At 47.7% G+C, this 15,915-nt stretch overlaps 1 protein-coding gene across 1 annotated transcript; it reads left to right on the plus strand.

Annotated features, from left to right (window-relative positions):
- The first annotated feature begins 3,221 nt into the window (after positions 1–3,221).
- Positions 3,222–15,834, plus strand: METTL3 (methyltransferase like 3). The gene is given in 17 exon segments (XM_033168867.1): positions 3,222–3,260; positions 3,262–3,331; positions 4,632–4,661; positions 4,664–4,833; positions 6,114–6,186; positions 6,189–6,502; positions 9,379–9,397; positions 9,400–9,466; positions 9,468–9,525; positions 9,528–9,553; positions 11,088–11,304; positions 11,688–11,875; positions 12,704–12,742; positions 12,858–12,966; positions 13,766–13,831; positions 13,929–14,041; positions 15,587–15,834. Coding segments are annotated over 17 exon segments (1,695 nt in total). The 5' UTR covers positions 3,222–3,236; the 3' UTR covers positions 15,699–15,834.
- The last annotated feature ends 81 nt before the right edge of the window (positions 15,835–15,915 follow it).

A 15,915-nucleotide genomic window follows, 5' to 3' on the forward strand; every position in this document is an offset into this window, starting at 1 on the left:
AGCCCCCTGGTGTTGACCCCCAACAAACACACACACACACACTCTGCAATTGATGCAAGCCACGTACAGGTGAAGCTTGAAAAATTAGAATATCATGAGATAGACTCGTGACATGCAAAGCGAGATATGTCAAGCCTTTATTTGTTATAATTGTGATGATTATTGTGTGCAGCTGATGAGAACCCCAAATTAACAATTTCAGCTTTGGGGTTTTCATCAGCTGTGCGCCACAATCATCACAATTATAACAAGCAAAGGCTTGACATATCTCGCTTTGCATGTCAAGAGTCTATCTCATATATTAAGCTCCAGTAGCTAATGAAAACAATTGCTTACATAAATGGACTTTTCCACGATAGTCTAATTTTTCGAGTTTCACCTGTACACTTCAAATACAGGTAACTCACAGTTGTGTGTAACTCACACACATTTAACTTTTGCGCGATTGCACGGGTGGGGTGGAATAGATAAATAAATGGAGAGCGGAGGAAACCCAAACTTTGGTAAACAGCCCTCCACCTTGCAGGGGGTGGGGGCAGTTCCAGGGGTTCCTGGCCTTACACATTTTTAGTAAACACGTGGACCCTCAGTATGTAACCACCCTGTAAGATGCGAGTTACCTGTACATAGCAGTCTGTCCAGCAGGAGGCAGTGATGAGTACAGGAGAGTCAGAAGGAAAGAGAGCCTGCCCCCCCCCCGAAATGCATCCCCCCCACCCCATGTATCTGGAATATTTTGTGCCTTTCTCTGAATAAGGGCTGCCTCCCGACGAAATCCATCTTAACTCAATTCTATGCATTTTAATAGTTAACATTTGCATATGAATAAAGACAATAATTCTGAAGGGAAAAAATTTGTCTTACTTGGGGTGGGCCCATTCAACTTAATGGGCATGGTTAAAAGGTCTATATTCAATTCAAGGGGTCTACTCTTGAGTGAAAGACTGATGCACTCTTTGTTTTAGAAAAAGACATTTCCTCTTAGCCAGGATGGAAAGCTGCTTCTAGGGCTGTTTTCATAGGTATTTGTATTTAAAAAGAGTTAACTTTAAAAGAATAATAATACCTGATTAAATGGTGAAGCATGAAACTGATGGAATAGAAAAGTTTCCAGTGGATGTTGTTTCAAGTTTTAAATGAAAAGCGCTTGCTGAGTCACTGTTGCACTATTCCACAATACTGGGCCGATAACACTAAACGGCTCGGTTTCTTGTTGCCAAATGAGCTTTTGTCAACTTGGGGAACGACCAGCGATGCTCCTGCAGATGATCTCGGTGACCAAGCTGGGATATAACGGTTTGTGTGGTCCCTGATACAACTGTCAGTCACCTGATTCATAAATAATCACCTGAAATATCCTCTCACCCTTCCCATACCCAACCCATCTCTGTGCTCTGTGGGACAGCCCATCCAATACAATATACGGCTTAAGCCTTCATTGCTGTGGCACCCACTGTATGGAACTTCTTTCCCTGGTGCCACCTCTACTGTCTGTCATCAACCTCTTCCGACAAGCTTTTTAAACCAAGATCTTCCCCAGTATGCATCTGTATTGGAATTGCTCCTAAGTAGATTTCTCAGTTCGTTGTTCGCAGCCCTGGACTCCTTTGAATACCATTATTTTTTGTAAATAAATACTAATAAAAAATATTTTAGAAATGGGATGTTGACATCCACCTTTGGGTGACAACTGAAAAATAATAATAATAATAATAATAATAATCTGCAGTGCTGGTTAAGCACCTTTGCATCAAGTTTAGAAACCTCTTTCCATGTGTCAAGGAAGTGGCTTGCAGCATCCGATTCTCTTCCCCTCCCCTCCCCTCCCCATCGGTTACGGATAATGCTATTTAGCGGCTTATGAGCTCAAGCCGTTCCTTTGTTACAGCTTCAACCTGGCAACCCTCCAAAGGAAGAGGGGGCACTTCCTTCTCAGAACTAATCCTCCCCCCCCTCCCCATTTACCATCCTCAACTTCTTATTCATCCTGCAAATTCCAGTGGGGAAGCTGCTACTAGTCTTTTAATGTGCTGGGAGACTCCTTTCTGCTGCAAGAGACTAGCAAATTTATGGTGGCATAAGCTTTCACTCCAGTCCATCAGATGCACGAAGTGTTATCTTGAATTACAACACACAAACACACAGAGAGAGGGGGGGGAGGGAGAGAGAGAGAGGGAGAGTTGGGAATCGTAAACTCTGAATTGAGAGAAAAATGGACTGCAGAAAATTTAGGAGAGTAATAAATAAGTGCCTTACAGTGGCAATGAATTTGCAAAACAGCCATCGATAACACAGTCATCCGGGGACTGATATGCCGATTAATATACATAATATGCTTGAAATCCTTTGTCTCCGACTGCTAGTGATGGGCACTGAATCTCTCCCAGCATTGCAATTTAGCAGTTTCACACTGTGGTCTCCCTAAACATGTGTAACTCAGGATCTGGCAAAGGTGAGCTCCAGTCCATGAAACGTTATGCCACGATAGATGTGTTTTTGCCACAATAGAGTGACACTTCTACCGTTCTGGAAACTTTGGCCTTGGCTAATTTATAGAGTACTGTTGTGTGTGGTTTTGTTTTTGTTTTTTTGTTCTTAAAGCACATTTTTTTAAACAAGATCACATTTTCCGCACCCAAAAGAAGGCCTACATTTGTTTCTATTTGGAGATTGGGTAGAACATGATGCTGCCCAATCAAATATTTTTTATTATAAAAAATATTATATATAAATTATATAAATACAGTGCTTTTTTCTGGGGGTACGCAGGAGTATGCATACCGCTAAACATTTTGTGAATCTTTGTACTTTTGTCCATTTGCTGTATTTATTTTTCCCGATTTGAACCTATAAAATGATTTTCTCGAGTCAAAATGAGAGAACCCCTAAACATATTTTTTTTAGAAAAAAAGCACTGTATAAATATATAAAATAAATGATCCAATGGCTGCAGCTCTCCAGGAGTTCAGCTCTCCGGACAAAAACACTGCCCTCCTAATTCTTTCTTACATCTGCAGTGTGTAGAAACTCGAACCCACTTCAAAAATGGCCCCTTGAGCTTCCCGCCTTAAGCGAAGATGGCGGCTCCCCACCCGCTGCCCGGTTTCAGCTTCGAACTACGGGCACGCGACGGGAAGTGTGCTCCCCTTATCTCCGTCCCCCACGGGGTACTTCCGGTCCTTCTCAACCCGGCCCTCCCTCTGCCGGGACAGCCGCTGCCCGGCTAACCGGGGGCGATGTCGGACACATGGAGCTCGATTCCAAGCTCACAAGAAGCAGCTGGACTCGCTGCGGGAGCGGCTGCAGCGGAGGCGCAAGCAAGACCCCCTGGGTAAGGGAGCAGGTCAAGGAAGCGCAGGGTGTGTTGGATAGGATAGGATAGGATAGGATAGGATAGGATAGGATAGGATAGGATAGGCTGCTAGGGAAGCACCAGGGGAGGGCTGCATCCAAGTAAGTCCTGCTCCGAGTAGACCCATTGACATAAATGGGGCTGGGCTAGGCAAGCAAGTCCATTCACTTGTCTCCTCTTGAGTATGGCTGAGGCTCCCGTTTGCACCACACATTTAAAGCGTTACCCGCCACTTTAAAGAGTTTTGGCTTCCCAACCTGGGAATTGTAGCTTGTCAGGAGACATCCTATTCTCCTCACGGAGCTACAGTTCCCAGAGTTCCCTGGGAGAAGGGTTGCTTGCCAAGCACCCCAAGAACGGGTCTAGAACTTTTTTAAAAAAAAAGACCCCCGGTGAATCAGATTCAGTATCCTCGCTGCGCCTGAATGCATCTTCTTGCCACATTCATCTTCGCGTGTGCATCATCTAGTTGTTTTCATTTTATACATTTCAATAATGTTACAAATCATTTTAACGTTTCGGAACATGACTTCCTCCCCCTCTTTCTGCGTGTTCCTTATTTGTATTTTGTTTTATAAATAGGTTTCTGCATATTCCAGATTAATTTAAACATTTATTCAATCTACTTTAAATGCGTACTCTTAAAGAACTGCAGGGTTGTTACAATAATCCCTGCCAATAATCCTGCCATTGTTTACAGTTTGTTTGTAAATATTCAATAAACCATTTCCATTCTTGATTTCTTATTAGCTCAATTTCTTATTTTTCCGGGTGAGTTTCCGCTGTTTCTGCATATTCCATAAAGCTTTTGTATCCGTGATGTTTTCATTATTAATTGACAGTGGCCTACATCACACAGTGGCTGCAAAGCTGCCTTCGGAAGGCATTTGTCAATATATATGCTTAGCCTAAGATGGATGTATCCACGGTTACTATATTTTTAATGCGAGCTGATCTGGCGGGAGCTGTTCTGTTCTGTACTCTTCTTCTTTAGTTGCTTGTCTTCCTCCATTAAAAAAAAACGGTTTTAAAAGGAACCAACACCGTGTTTCCAAAAGTGACCAGCTAGCAAGCTTCATACCAGAACATAAGAGGCAGGGTGCCTTTGAGTTACACTTGCTGGGAATTGCAAATGGGGGAGAGCGCTGTGATACTGAGGTTCTGCTTTCAGGCTTCCTTTAGAAAGCTGCTGTGGGAGCAGAAAACTAGACTGGGTAGGCCTTGGCCTGATCCAGCTGCGGAGCTCTTCTTTCCATGACTTCATCTCTCCTTACATCAGACCTGAGGAATCCGGACCTGGCCCTCAGCCCCCCTTTCGAAGCGACAGTCCGGTCCTTCGTCCGTCACGCCCCAGCACCGCCACTGAGCCGGGGGATCTAGTGACTGATCCTGAGCTTGAGAAGAAGCTCCTGCATCACCTCTCTGACTTAGGACTGGCCCTACCCACAGACGCCTTGTCTATCTGCCATGCCATTTCCACGGTGAGCATCAAAGCACAACCCCAGATTGGATGTCATTGTCTGCTTCTCCCCCTGACTTGCCCTCCCATAGGCAAGGTCTACGTACATGGGGAGCCAGTGTGGTGTACTGGTTAAGAGCGGTAGACTCGTAATCTGGTGAACCGGGGTTCACGTCTCCGCTCCTCCACATGCAGCCTGCTGGGTGACCTTGGTCTAGTCACACTTCTCTGATGTCTCTCAGCCCCACTCACCTCACAGAGTGTTTGTTGTGGGGGAGGAAGGGAAAGGAGAATGTTAGCCGCTTTGAGACTCCTTCGGGTAGTGATAAGCAGGATATCAAATCCAAACTACTACTACTCCTACTCTCTTCTTCTTCTTCTTCTTCTTTCTTCTTCTTCTTCTTCTTCTTCTTTCTTCTTCCCATTGGTCCCTGTTCACTTTTAGGGACCCCCAGTTTATTTGGGAGCCGGCACATCCTCTGCAGGATCCATTATTATTATTATAATTATTAATTATTATTATAATAAAAATATTTATATTTTTTGAAGTTTATACATTTCACTAATTTTATACCTTTCATTAACTTTACCATCATACAGTGGTACCTCGGTTTAAGAACAGTCCGGTTTAAGAACGATTTGGTTTACAAACTCCACAAACCAGAAAGAGCATCCTGATTTGAGACTTTACCTCGGCCTAAGAATGGAATCCGAATGGTGGAAGGGCACCGGCGGTGGGAGGCCTCATTAGGGAGAGTGTGCCTCGGTTTTAAGAATGGTTTTGGTTTGTAAGAACGGACTTCTGGAACAGATTAAGTTCGTTAATTGAGGTACCCACTGTACTGACATTTCAAAACTTGACTTCCTTCCCGTCTTTCTGTGGTTCCTTAAATGTATTTTTTAATATCTTCTGCATATCCAAAATTCCCCTAATTTGCTCATTTAGTCATCTTCTTTAAATATATACTCTCATGAAACTGCAGGTTATTACAATAATATCCGCTGCAGGATCCTGAGAGTCTTGATTATTCTTAAAAAGCGAGAGCTGACCTCATAGAAACTAGGAAGGTGTCGACCATTGACCCTCTATCTCAGATTGTCTACACTGACTGGCAGTCTCCCTCCATGGCTTCAGACTGTGTCTCTCTCAGCCCTACTGAGATGCTGGGGGATTGACTCGGGACTTCTGCATGCAGGCAGATGCCCTGCCAATGAGGCCAAATGTTCTTCCTCTCGCCTGTTGTCTGATGCTGCCAGTCCACACCTAAACCTTCTCTGACTGGCTTACTCCGTGTCCGGCAGCCCGAAGCCCCCACCACTCAGCGGAGCGTGGAAAGCCTCTTGCAGCAGTTTGCGGCGCAGGAGCTCATCGAGGTCAACGGGGCCTCCTCCAGGATGACGACCAGCCCATGCTGGTCACCTACGCCGACCACTCCAAGCTCTCCGCCATGATGGGGGCCGTGGCCGAGAAGAAGGACTCCGGGAAGGGGTCGGGACCCGGGGGGCCAAAGAGAGAGCTGGGGAACAGGACGCTGGGTGCCCGCCTCCACGTCCGGGGCCGCTCCCTCTGCCTTGCATCTTCCGAGGGCTCAAGGAGCCCCCCAAGAAGTCTCGCAAGCGGCCTCGACCTGGACCTGGAGATCGAGAGCCTGCTGAGCCAGCAGTCTACGAAGGAGCAGCAGAGCAAGAAGGTAGGGGAGGGAGCGAGGGGCGGCTGCTAAATCCCATGGTGGTTGTGCAAACCAGCAGAGGCGGTCCTCGACCATCCCTCACTTGCCCATCTTATCCTGAGGATGCCACTGCCTGCCAACTTCCTCCTCAAGTTTTCTTGTAAGTCATTCAGCCAGCTGTTCTCTTTGGCGGGTATCCTGAGAATGCCCTCATCAATCTCTTCAGGCCCTTTTGTTGAGACAGAAATACAGTAATCACAATACACAAAGCGCAACAGCTGAATAATAACAACAGTGTGCATTTTATTGGTTATTTTTCGTAACGTAAAGGTCTAGCTCAGTACAGTGGTACCTCAGGTTAAGAACTATTTCGTTCCGGAGGTCCGTTCTTAACCTAAACTGTTCTTAACCTGAAGCACCACTTTAGCATGGGGCCTCCTTCAGCCACTGCGCTGCCAGAGCACAATTTCTGTTCTCACCCTGAAGCAAAGTTCTTAACCTGAAGCGTTATTTCTGGGTTAGCGGAGTCTGTAACCTGAAGCGTATGTAGCGTGAGGTATCACTGTATGTGCGACATATACAGTTCATATACAGGTGAAACTCGAAAAATTAGAATATCGTGGAAAAGTCCATCTAAGTAAGCAATTATTTTCATTAGCTACTGAGTTTAATATATGAGATAGACTCCGACATGCAAAGCGAGATATGTCAAGCCTTTGCTTGTTATAATTGTGATGATTATGCGTACAGCTGATGAAAACCCCAAGCTGAAATTGTGAATTTGGGGTTCTCATCAGCTGTACGCCATAATCATCACAATTACAACAAATAAAGGCTTGACATATCTCGGTTTGCATGTCATGAGTCCTACCTCATATATTAGTTCACCTTTTAAGTTGAATTACTGAAAGAAATGAACCTTCCACGATATCTATTTTTCGAGTTTCACCTGTATACGGTATATAACCTATAACCATACATTTATTCCTTTCTTAATCTGTTCTTCTTGTGAGTTCCTGTATAACACATCCTTAGGTAAATAGAAAAGTCCTCAAGGTAACAAGAAAACACAGCTGATGTAGACTGCTGCACAAGGGGCTGGTGCAGGTACAAACTGCTAACTTGGGCAGAAAAGGTTCCGGATGTCTCCTTGTTCACCCGAAGGGCTTCCTCGCTGATATTAGATCTATACAATATAAATAACGCATGGTAATACAATTCATTATATGTCAATTAAACAATGCGGAGCTAGATAAACCTTGCTTAACTCCTTTGTGGCTGGCACGGCTCCTGTGAGCAACGCACTTTCAGCGCAATGTTTCCCTATAGGCATTAAATAAAGAACAATAGTCTTTTTTCTATACTTGAAGAGTTCAACTTATCTCACAGTCTCATTCGAGAGATTGAATCGAATGCAGCTTTCATCAATGAAAGCTGCATAGAGAACACTAACTGTTTTCTTAACATACTTATCTAAAATGGGCTAGCACAAAGCATGGTCTAGCTGATCTGCCTTGTCTAAATCCTGCTTACTCTGGCAAGAATAACTTCATCAGTTATCCAATCAACTAGCTTATTGTAAAGATGCTTTACAATAACCTCCTCTTAGACTAAGTGTTGCCCTTGAAGAAGTCAGCAGGGAGGAAGATGAAGCAAAAAGAGAATTAGTTGGCTCCAGCTGTCATTGGCTCTGGCGCCACTGCTGTTGGCCTCTCTGCTTTCCACCCAATGAGCACCAGCCAGCCCTGGCATGATTTGTTTTATTTTAGGATTAGGCATTTACAGCCTTCCTTACATTAGCAGTCCCAAAGTGGGTTACGTACATCTCAGGGCAATACCCAGACATTTATACTGGAGGTGTATTCTGATCTCATGCTTCAACCTCAAAGACCTGTACAGAAAAAAGGCATTCTTGATCTGACGTTGAAATGTATACACAGGTACCTTGGAAAAAATGGAATCTGTTCCGGAAGTCTGTTCGACTTCCAAAACGTCTGGAAACCATAGCGCGGCTTCTGAATGGCTGCAGAGCCATTCATAAGCTGCGGAAGTTTGCAAACCAGAACACTCACTTCTGGGTTTGCGGCATTCGGGAGCTGAAACATCTGAGTACCAAGGCGTTCATGATCCAAGGTACACTGTAGTGAGAATGCCAGCCGCACCTTGGAAGGGAAACATTCCACAGCTTGAGGGGCCACCACAGAGAAGGCCCTCTTGTGTACTGCTGCCCCACAAACTTCACTGGGTGGCTGAAAGGCCAGCAGGCATCCCTGCAGATCGCAACACCTGGGCAGGTCTGCATGCTTGGGGTCTAGAGTCCATAATTTCCCAGTGTGCTGCTCCATCGATGGTCCAGTTGGATGGTGTACCCAAGGAGTCGGGGACAGATCTGGCAGCAGGAGGATGCTGAGCTCCCCCCCCCCCCTGTTGTGGGCCACTTTTACAGGGGTGTGTCCGCACACCTGTCAGTCAGCTGATATCACAATGACATCAAGCGTTGCAACTTAAAAAAGAGAATCCTTGATTCTTACCGTTTCAGGCATGGCTTCAAACTGTGACTGCAAAGGAGCGTTTTTTGCCATTGCATCCTGGCTCAGACTCAGCCCAGGAGACGAGTGGGGCTTGCTGTCATTTAGCTCCAAACGGCAAGCCCTGCTTTCAAGAAGGATTGGCCACACGTGGGAGCTCCCGATATGACAACATATACCTCCCCTTAAAAAGAAAGTCCCCCCTCCCCCTCAAAAAAAACCACACACACTTGCCCTCTTAGCAAGCAATGTGAATGGAGACCAAAATGAAAATTAATTCCAGTTGGAATCATGAAGACTGGAAGCCCAAGGAGATTTTTTTTATGTCTTTCTTTCCACTGACTGGTCTCGGCCTCCTTGCCTCCCCAGGTGAGCCAGGAGATCTTGGAGTGCTGAACACGACGACGCCAAGGAAGCAGTCCATCGTGGAGAAGTTCCGCTCGCGAGGCCGGGCGCAGTGAAAGAGTTTGCGACTACGGAACCAAGGAGGAGTGCATGAAGGCCATCGACGACCGACCGGGCCGTGCCGAAAGCTCCACTTCCGGTGAGCCTCTGGGGTTCGGTGAGCCCCGAAACCATTTTTGGAAATTCCGCTGGACGTTGCAGGGCTTCCAGAAGCCTTAGAGTGGGATCTGGGAATCAGGCTTTGGGCGGGGGGGGGGGGGGGGGGGGGGGGGGGGGGGGGGGGGAAACTGAGTGCCGGGGTCTTTCGCCATGCCGTGTCTTGGCCTTGCTTTATAAAACCAGCCCCAGTGAATCGGACTAAAGACCCAGTTTCTGAAGACGGTTCGGAAACTCCGGCTGGGGCAGAACTCGGCGGCCAGGTTGCTCACCGTGGGGCAAGATGTAGTATATAACGGCAATCCTGGCCCGACTGCACTGCCTGCCACTTAATTTCTGTGCCCAATTTTTGGTTGGTTTTGACCTATAAAGCCTAAAAGAGCCCAGGACTGCAATACCTTGAGGACAGGCTCTCCGTATGCACTGACCCAGACCCCATGCTGATCAGCTGAGGCCCCTTCCATGTGAGGTCCGTAGGGCAGCAACATGAGAACGGGCCTTTTGGAATGCCCCCTGGGAGCTTCACTACATACCTTTAGGTGCCAGGGGAAACCATTCCTCTGCAATCAGGATTTTGGCTATAATTAAACAATCTATGGTTCCAACTTTTTTTTTTTGTGGCCATGTCCCACCTAAGCAACTCTAAAATCCTGGTCCGTCCGTCCCCCCTGCCCCGGTGACATATAATTCTTATTATTCAAAAAGTGAACTCCTATTCATGTGGAGGAACCCTAAAAGGCCGTTAACTGTTAATAATTCATTCTCAAATTGCCCCCCCCCCGTGGGAACCATGGATCTATATCCTTTTAAACTGTGTGGGTGGTGGGGTGTTATGGTTTTGTTTGGTATTGTGTTATGCATTTTTGTGTCTTTATACTGTAAACTGCCCGGTGATCCTCTGATGGAGGTAGAGAAATTTAATTAATAAGTACAACAAAATTCAAAACCGCAACAATTAATTGCACGTTTATTCAAAATCCAGCTAAAATGGTTTAGTTTAATTCATCCAACAAAACTGATGAATTTGATCCAGTGATGCCAGCTTTTCAAAGTCCGATAGTTGTTCACGACTCCAGTGCTCCCTCCCCCCAGCTGCCACCCCCCTTGCCTCTTAGCTCCCACCACCAGGCAATTCCACCACTGATTCCACTGCTTTTGAGAACCACCAGTTTAGATGAACTTTGATAATTATTCAGATCTGAACCATGCCTTCAAGGGGGTGGGGTATTAGTTTGCCATTTTATTTCTAATTGTTAAGAATAGGCTGCCTTTTGCACGGGCCTTTCAAAGTGGCGTATCATAAAGCCCAAACACAGAAATATATGAATCCTGTTAAAATCACATCAAATCAAGCAGTTGAGGGGGGGGGACTTTCAATGCGACAGCGACTAGCATCAGGGGACATGGGCGCTAGTGTGTGTGTGGGGGGGCGTGTCAGAGGCTTCACATGAAACGGTCCAAGGTGGAGGTGAAGCAAGGTAGCATCTAGAGAAGCATCCGCTCCTTCTCCTTGCAAGCCGCATCATCAACAAGCACACGGACGAGTCTCTGGGGGACTGCTCCTTCCTCAACACCTGCTTCCACATGGACACCTGCAAGTACGTCCACTACGAAATCGACGCCTGTGCCGACCTGGACGCCACTTGTGGGCGAGAGTTTGAGCTCGGGCCAGGAGCTGGCGCTGCCCCAGGCGTGGGGAGGGACTCCAGCGTGGACCGCCTTTTCCCTCCGCAGGTACCCAGGGCTGGCCACAGCGGATATCTGCAGCGGGGGGAGGCGGGGAGGCATCCATGACTTGGTACGAGGCAGCTTCCTGTGGATGCCGTCTTAACTACAGTGGACCCACGGGTTACGTACCTCTCTGGATACATAATCTTTGGGTGGCCAAAGTGGCAAACCCGGAAGTATTTTCCGGGTTTTGCCGCATACGCATAAGCGCTCTGTGCGCATGCGCAGAAGCGGCGCCTCTGTTACGGATTTTTTCGGGGTGCGCACGGACCCCCGGAATGAATTAAATCCGTATCCAGAGGGTCCACTGTATTTTGATTTTATTTTTTAAGCACCTCTCCATGTTCCCTAAGGCATTCCCTTCCCTGTTTCCTTTCTTTTGCCGCCAGTGGATTTGCTGCGACATCCGCTACCTTGACGTCAGCATCCTGGGCAAGTTCGCTGTTGTGATGGCCGACCCGCCCTGGGACATCCACATGGAGCTTCCGTACGGGACCCTCACGGACGACGAGATGAGGCGTCTCAACATCCCCGTCCTGCAGGACGAGGGGTTCCTCTTTCTGTGGGTCACTGGCCGGTATGGGACATTAACCCAACTTGTCCTTCCTCCGAGGATTTCCCCTTTCCCCTTCATCCTCACAGCGACCCTGGCAGGTAGGGCAGGCAGAGGGATAGCATCACCCGGTGAGTTTGCTGGCCGAGACAGGATTTGAACCCTGGTCTCCTGGTCCGGCCGTCTAACCACGGCACCAGGGATTCCCCAACCTAAGGCCCTCCCGATATTCTTGTGCTCTGAACACCCATCAGCCCCAGGCATAGCTGTCAACCCTCCCTGCTGTTTCCCAATGCTATAATAAGGGAATTTCGCATAAAAAAGGGAAAGGTTGACAGCATGGCTCAGGAGGGGATCAGTGACTGAGAAACGCCTGGCTGGAAGAACCAGGCTTCTTAGAGCAGTAGATAGATCCATGTTAGATCTAAGTAATCTTTTGGGGGCCAGGAAGGGTTAGAACCAGGAAAAAGCAGATGGAACAATGAATCTAAATGCCACCTTTGTACTGTATGTAGGCTGCGGTCTGTACACACAGAACTCTATAGCCTCCATCCAGGCAAACAAAAGGCATTCTCAGAGGTCAAGTGCAGCCAAAATAGGGAGTCTGTGAAGTAGGGCCCGTGTGGCCTGGGGGCCAGTTAAAAGAGGCAGGAGGGCCACATTGAGATTCTCCCACCTGCGAGGTAGGATCAGGCTTGTTCTGGAGTTGGGATGAGTATTAACAGCCTCAACCCAGTCAACTGGGGCAACAAGAGACGGCGGGGGGGGGGGGGGCTCTCTTCCCCACTCGTGAGCAGCCATGATTCATTCACCATTCATCTTGTTCTTTTCTCTCTCCATTGCAACCGCAAGGGCCATGGAACTCGGCCGGGAGTGCCTGAATCTCTGGGGGTAAGTGCATTCTTACAGCCGGAGGTGGAGGGTCCTCTCATTTCTGTGTTCCCTTTTCTTCCTGCTCAGCCTCACTGCCTGCTGTCCTCCCCCCACCACCACCTCTGCTTTCTAGGTACGAGCGAGTAGATGAGATAATCTGGGTGAAAACAAACCAGCTCCAGCGCATTATCCGGACGGGGCGGACAGGCCACTGGCTCAACCATGGCAAAGAGCACTGCTTGGTAATTGGGGTGGGGGGGGGAGAGAAGTTAGGTCGGGAATCCCATGGAAACGGAAAACATACAGGATTCCTGGGGTTTTTTTGGGTGGAGGGAGATACACAGGCAATGTATATTCAGCATGTTGGCTCGTCCATGTATAATCCCTCAAGTGCAGAACTTGGGCATGCTGGAGACACTTTAAAAAAGCAAGCTACTAGTCCTCATGGCTGTTGAAAAGAACCGAGAGATACCCCGTGCCTTTTCCAGCCCCCTGGCTTTCCCTGGTTGAAAACAGCTGAACACCAAAATTATTGAGAACACTAGATTACAGCGGATGTGTGTGTGTGTGTGTGGAATAAATCCTGGCCCACTGCTCATTTTTTTTGTGGGCTCCACTAAGCCCACTGGAATGCTTAGCCTGGGGCCTGTACTTCTCTGCCTCACCTGGGGTGGGGAGCCTGTCAAAATACCTTTCCTGGGTGTTCTATTTCTTTAGAATGCTTGGTCCGTGCAACATTGCAAGTGATAACGGTGGCAATTCACTGCAAAGGATAGCTCAGGGATAGCCAACGTCGTGCCCTCCAAATGTTGTTGGACTCCAACTCCCATTAGCCCCAACACTCAAGAGATGATAGGAGTTGTAGTCCCAACACTATCTTTGCAAAAGCTGCTTTTAGCAGCTTCACCTTAGAGGGGAAGGTAATGCCTCTCCCCTTCTTTTGAGGAACGCTACGATAGAGGACGCAAAGCACTGCATGTTAAATGGGCACAAGTTACGGAGGAGACCGATTGTGCCTGAACCATCTTTTTTTGTGGGCAGGTCGGGGTGAAAGGAAACCCCCAGGGCTTCAACCGAGGTCTCGACTGTGACGTCATTGTGGCAGAGGTAAGGCAGAGAGTTGGGTCAGCCTAACATTGGGTCCAGGGTTGGCAGAAAGGTCCCCCCACAATATTTACCGTCTGTGAAATTTACTGTCCCGCAGGTACGCTCCACCAGTCACAAGCCGGACGAGATCTACGGCATGATCGAGCGGCTCTCACCCGGGACCCGCAAAATAGAGCTCTTTGGGCGACCCCATAACGTCCAGCCCAACTGGTGAGTGTCCCTTTTGACCCCGAACTGTTGAGTGACCTCTCGAAACTCTCTTAAGATTTGAACTCTGCGGCAAAGCCCACGGTTCTCATCTCAACGTCGCTTTGACAGAATTTAGAAATGTGGTCTATGGTTCGATCACTGGGATCTCCCAAGTAGGGCTGGGAATATCCCATCTGCAGCCCAGGATAGCTGCTGCCAGTCAGTGCAGACAGTACTGAGCTAGATTGATCAATGAGCTGACTTGGCATCCTTTGCTGTTCCTAATCCAGCCCAAACCATGCGAGGAAAGGGAATTATTTTTATGCCCTTTCTGGGACTCACTTGGAAATTTAGCTCTAGAATCTTAAGTCCGTCCAGATCGCTCGACAGATTTTCAAACGTCAGAGTAAATTTCAGAATTTGTGCGTGCTTTTTAAAGGATGTTGCTGAGAGTATACATCAGACATGTCACTGAGCTCATAGTGCCAGATTAAGAAGTCACCCTACATTGTTTTTTTTTTAAAGAAACTCAACCCCAAGTAGCCTTTGGAAAGGTTTAAGACGAGGGTAGCCATGGTGGTGCTGTCCACATGTTGTTACCAACTCCCATCATGTTACCAACTCCCATCAGCCCCAGCCAGCTTGTTAGCTACCCTTGCACTACACAAATCAAAGTCTGCATTTCACTCTTAAACCTGCTAAATTGGGTTCCCTTTAAAACCACACCAACAGTTGTGGCTTCCCTCCCCAAGGAATTCTGGACATTGTAGTTTAGCAAAAGCACCCCCCCCCCCCACTTCAAAGAGCTGCTGGAAACATGTGAGTTGCAACCCCTGTGCAGCATTTGCAGTGAGCCAGGTCAGGGAGCAAGCCTGCCCAGCAGCTGAAGAAGGGAGAAGAGCGTTATCAGACCAAAGGTCCATCTAATCGAGCATCCAGTTCTCACTGTGGCTAGCCAGATACCCCAACGGGAAACCAGCAAGCGGAATTGGAGCACAGGCGCCATCTCCCCTCCTACGGTTTCCAGCAACTGGGATTCAGAAGCATGGCCGCCTCCAGTTGTGGAGGCAGAGCATAGCCAATGTTAATATTAGCACCTTGATGGCCCTCTCTTCCCCGAATCTGTCCAATCCTCTTGGAAAGCCTTCAAAGCTGGTGGCCGTCGAATGAGGTTGTTTTGCTTAAAGATGCAACATTACGCTTGGCGGCAACACTAAATAGACAGAGATCTGGTGATCTGATGTGGGTAGGTGGCAGATACTGTTATTGCTACTATTATTGAGGGGGCAATCCTATCCACTGGAATGAGTTGGGTTAGGATGCAGCCCATCTGTGGCTGAGTGAGGAGCCTGAGCTCAGCCAAAGATACCTTGGCATTCTCTTCCCATTTACGAATCTCAGCAGCTGATCATCAAGTTTTCCCACCAGCGCCCTTTAACAAACCCTTCACTCAGCCTCACACTGGAACCACAACACAGGTTTTATATAGACCCCCCATTTCCTCATTACCTCCACCCTCCCCTTAATCCTCTCCCTCTCTGTGTGTGTGTGTCTCCGATGTCTTAGGATCACGCTTGGTAACCAGCTGGATGGAATCCACCTGCTGGATCCAGATGTGGTGGCTCAGTTCAAACAACGTTACCCAGACGGAATCATCTCTAAGCCCAAGAACATGTAGAAGGGAGAGAAGGGGAGGTTTTCGCGCGACGGACCAAAAGGGGCGTTTTGCAGGGGGTGTTGGCAAAAGGAGTGGATTGTATTCTAATATAGGGTTGTTGCTTTTTCTAAAATAAATAAAACAAAATGGATTCTTTTTCCATAGCCGAGACTTGGGAAGAATGTGGGACGTAGTAGCGAGAGCCCAGTTCCTGTGGAAGATGCTGTTTAGCCCCCTA

Source organism: Lacerta agilis, chromosome 14, assembly GCF_009819535.1.
Source record: "Lacerta agilis isolate rLacAgi1 chromosome 14, rLacAgi1.pri, whole genome shotgun sequence".
Classification (NCBI taxonomy): Eukaryota; Metazoa; Chordata; class Lepidosauria; order Squamata; family Lacertidae; genus Lacerta; species Lacerta agilis.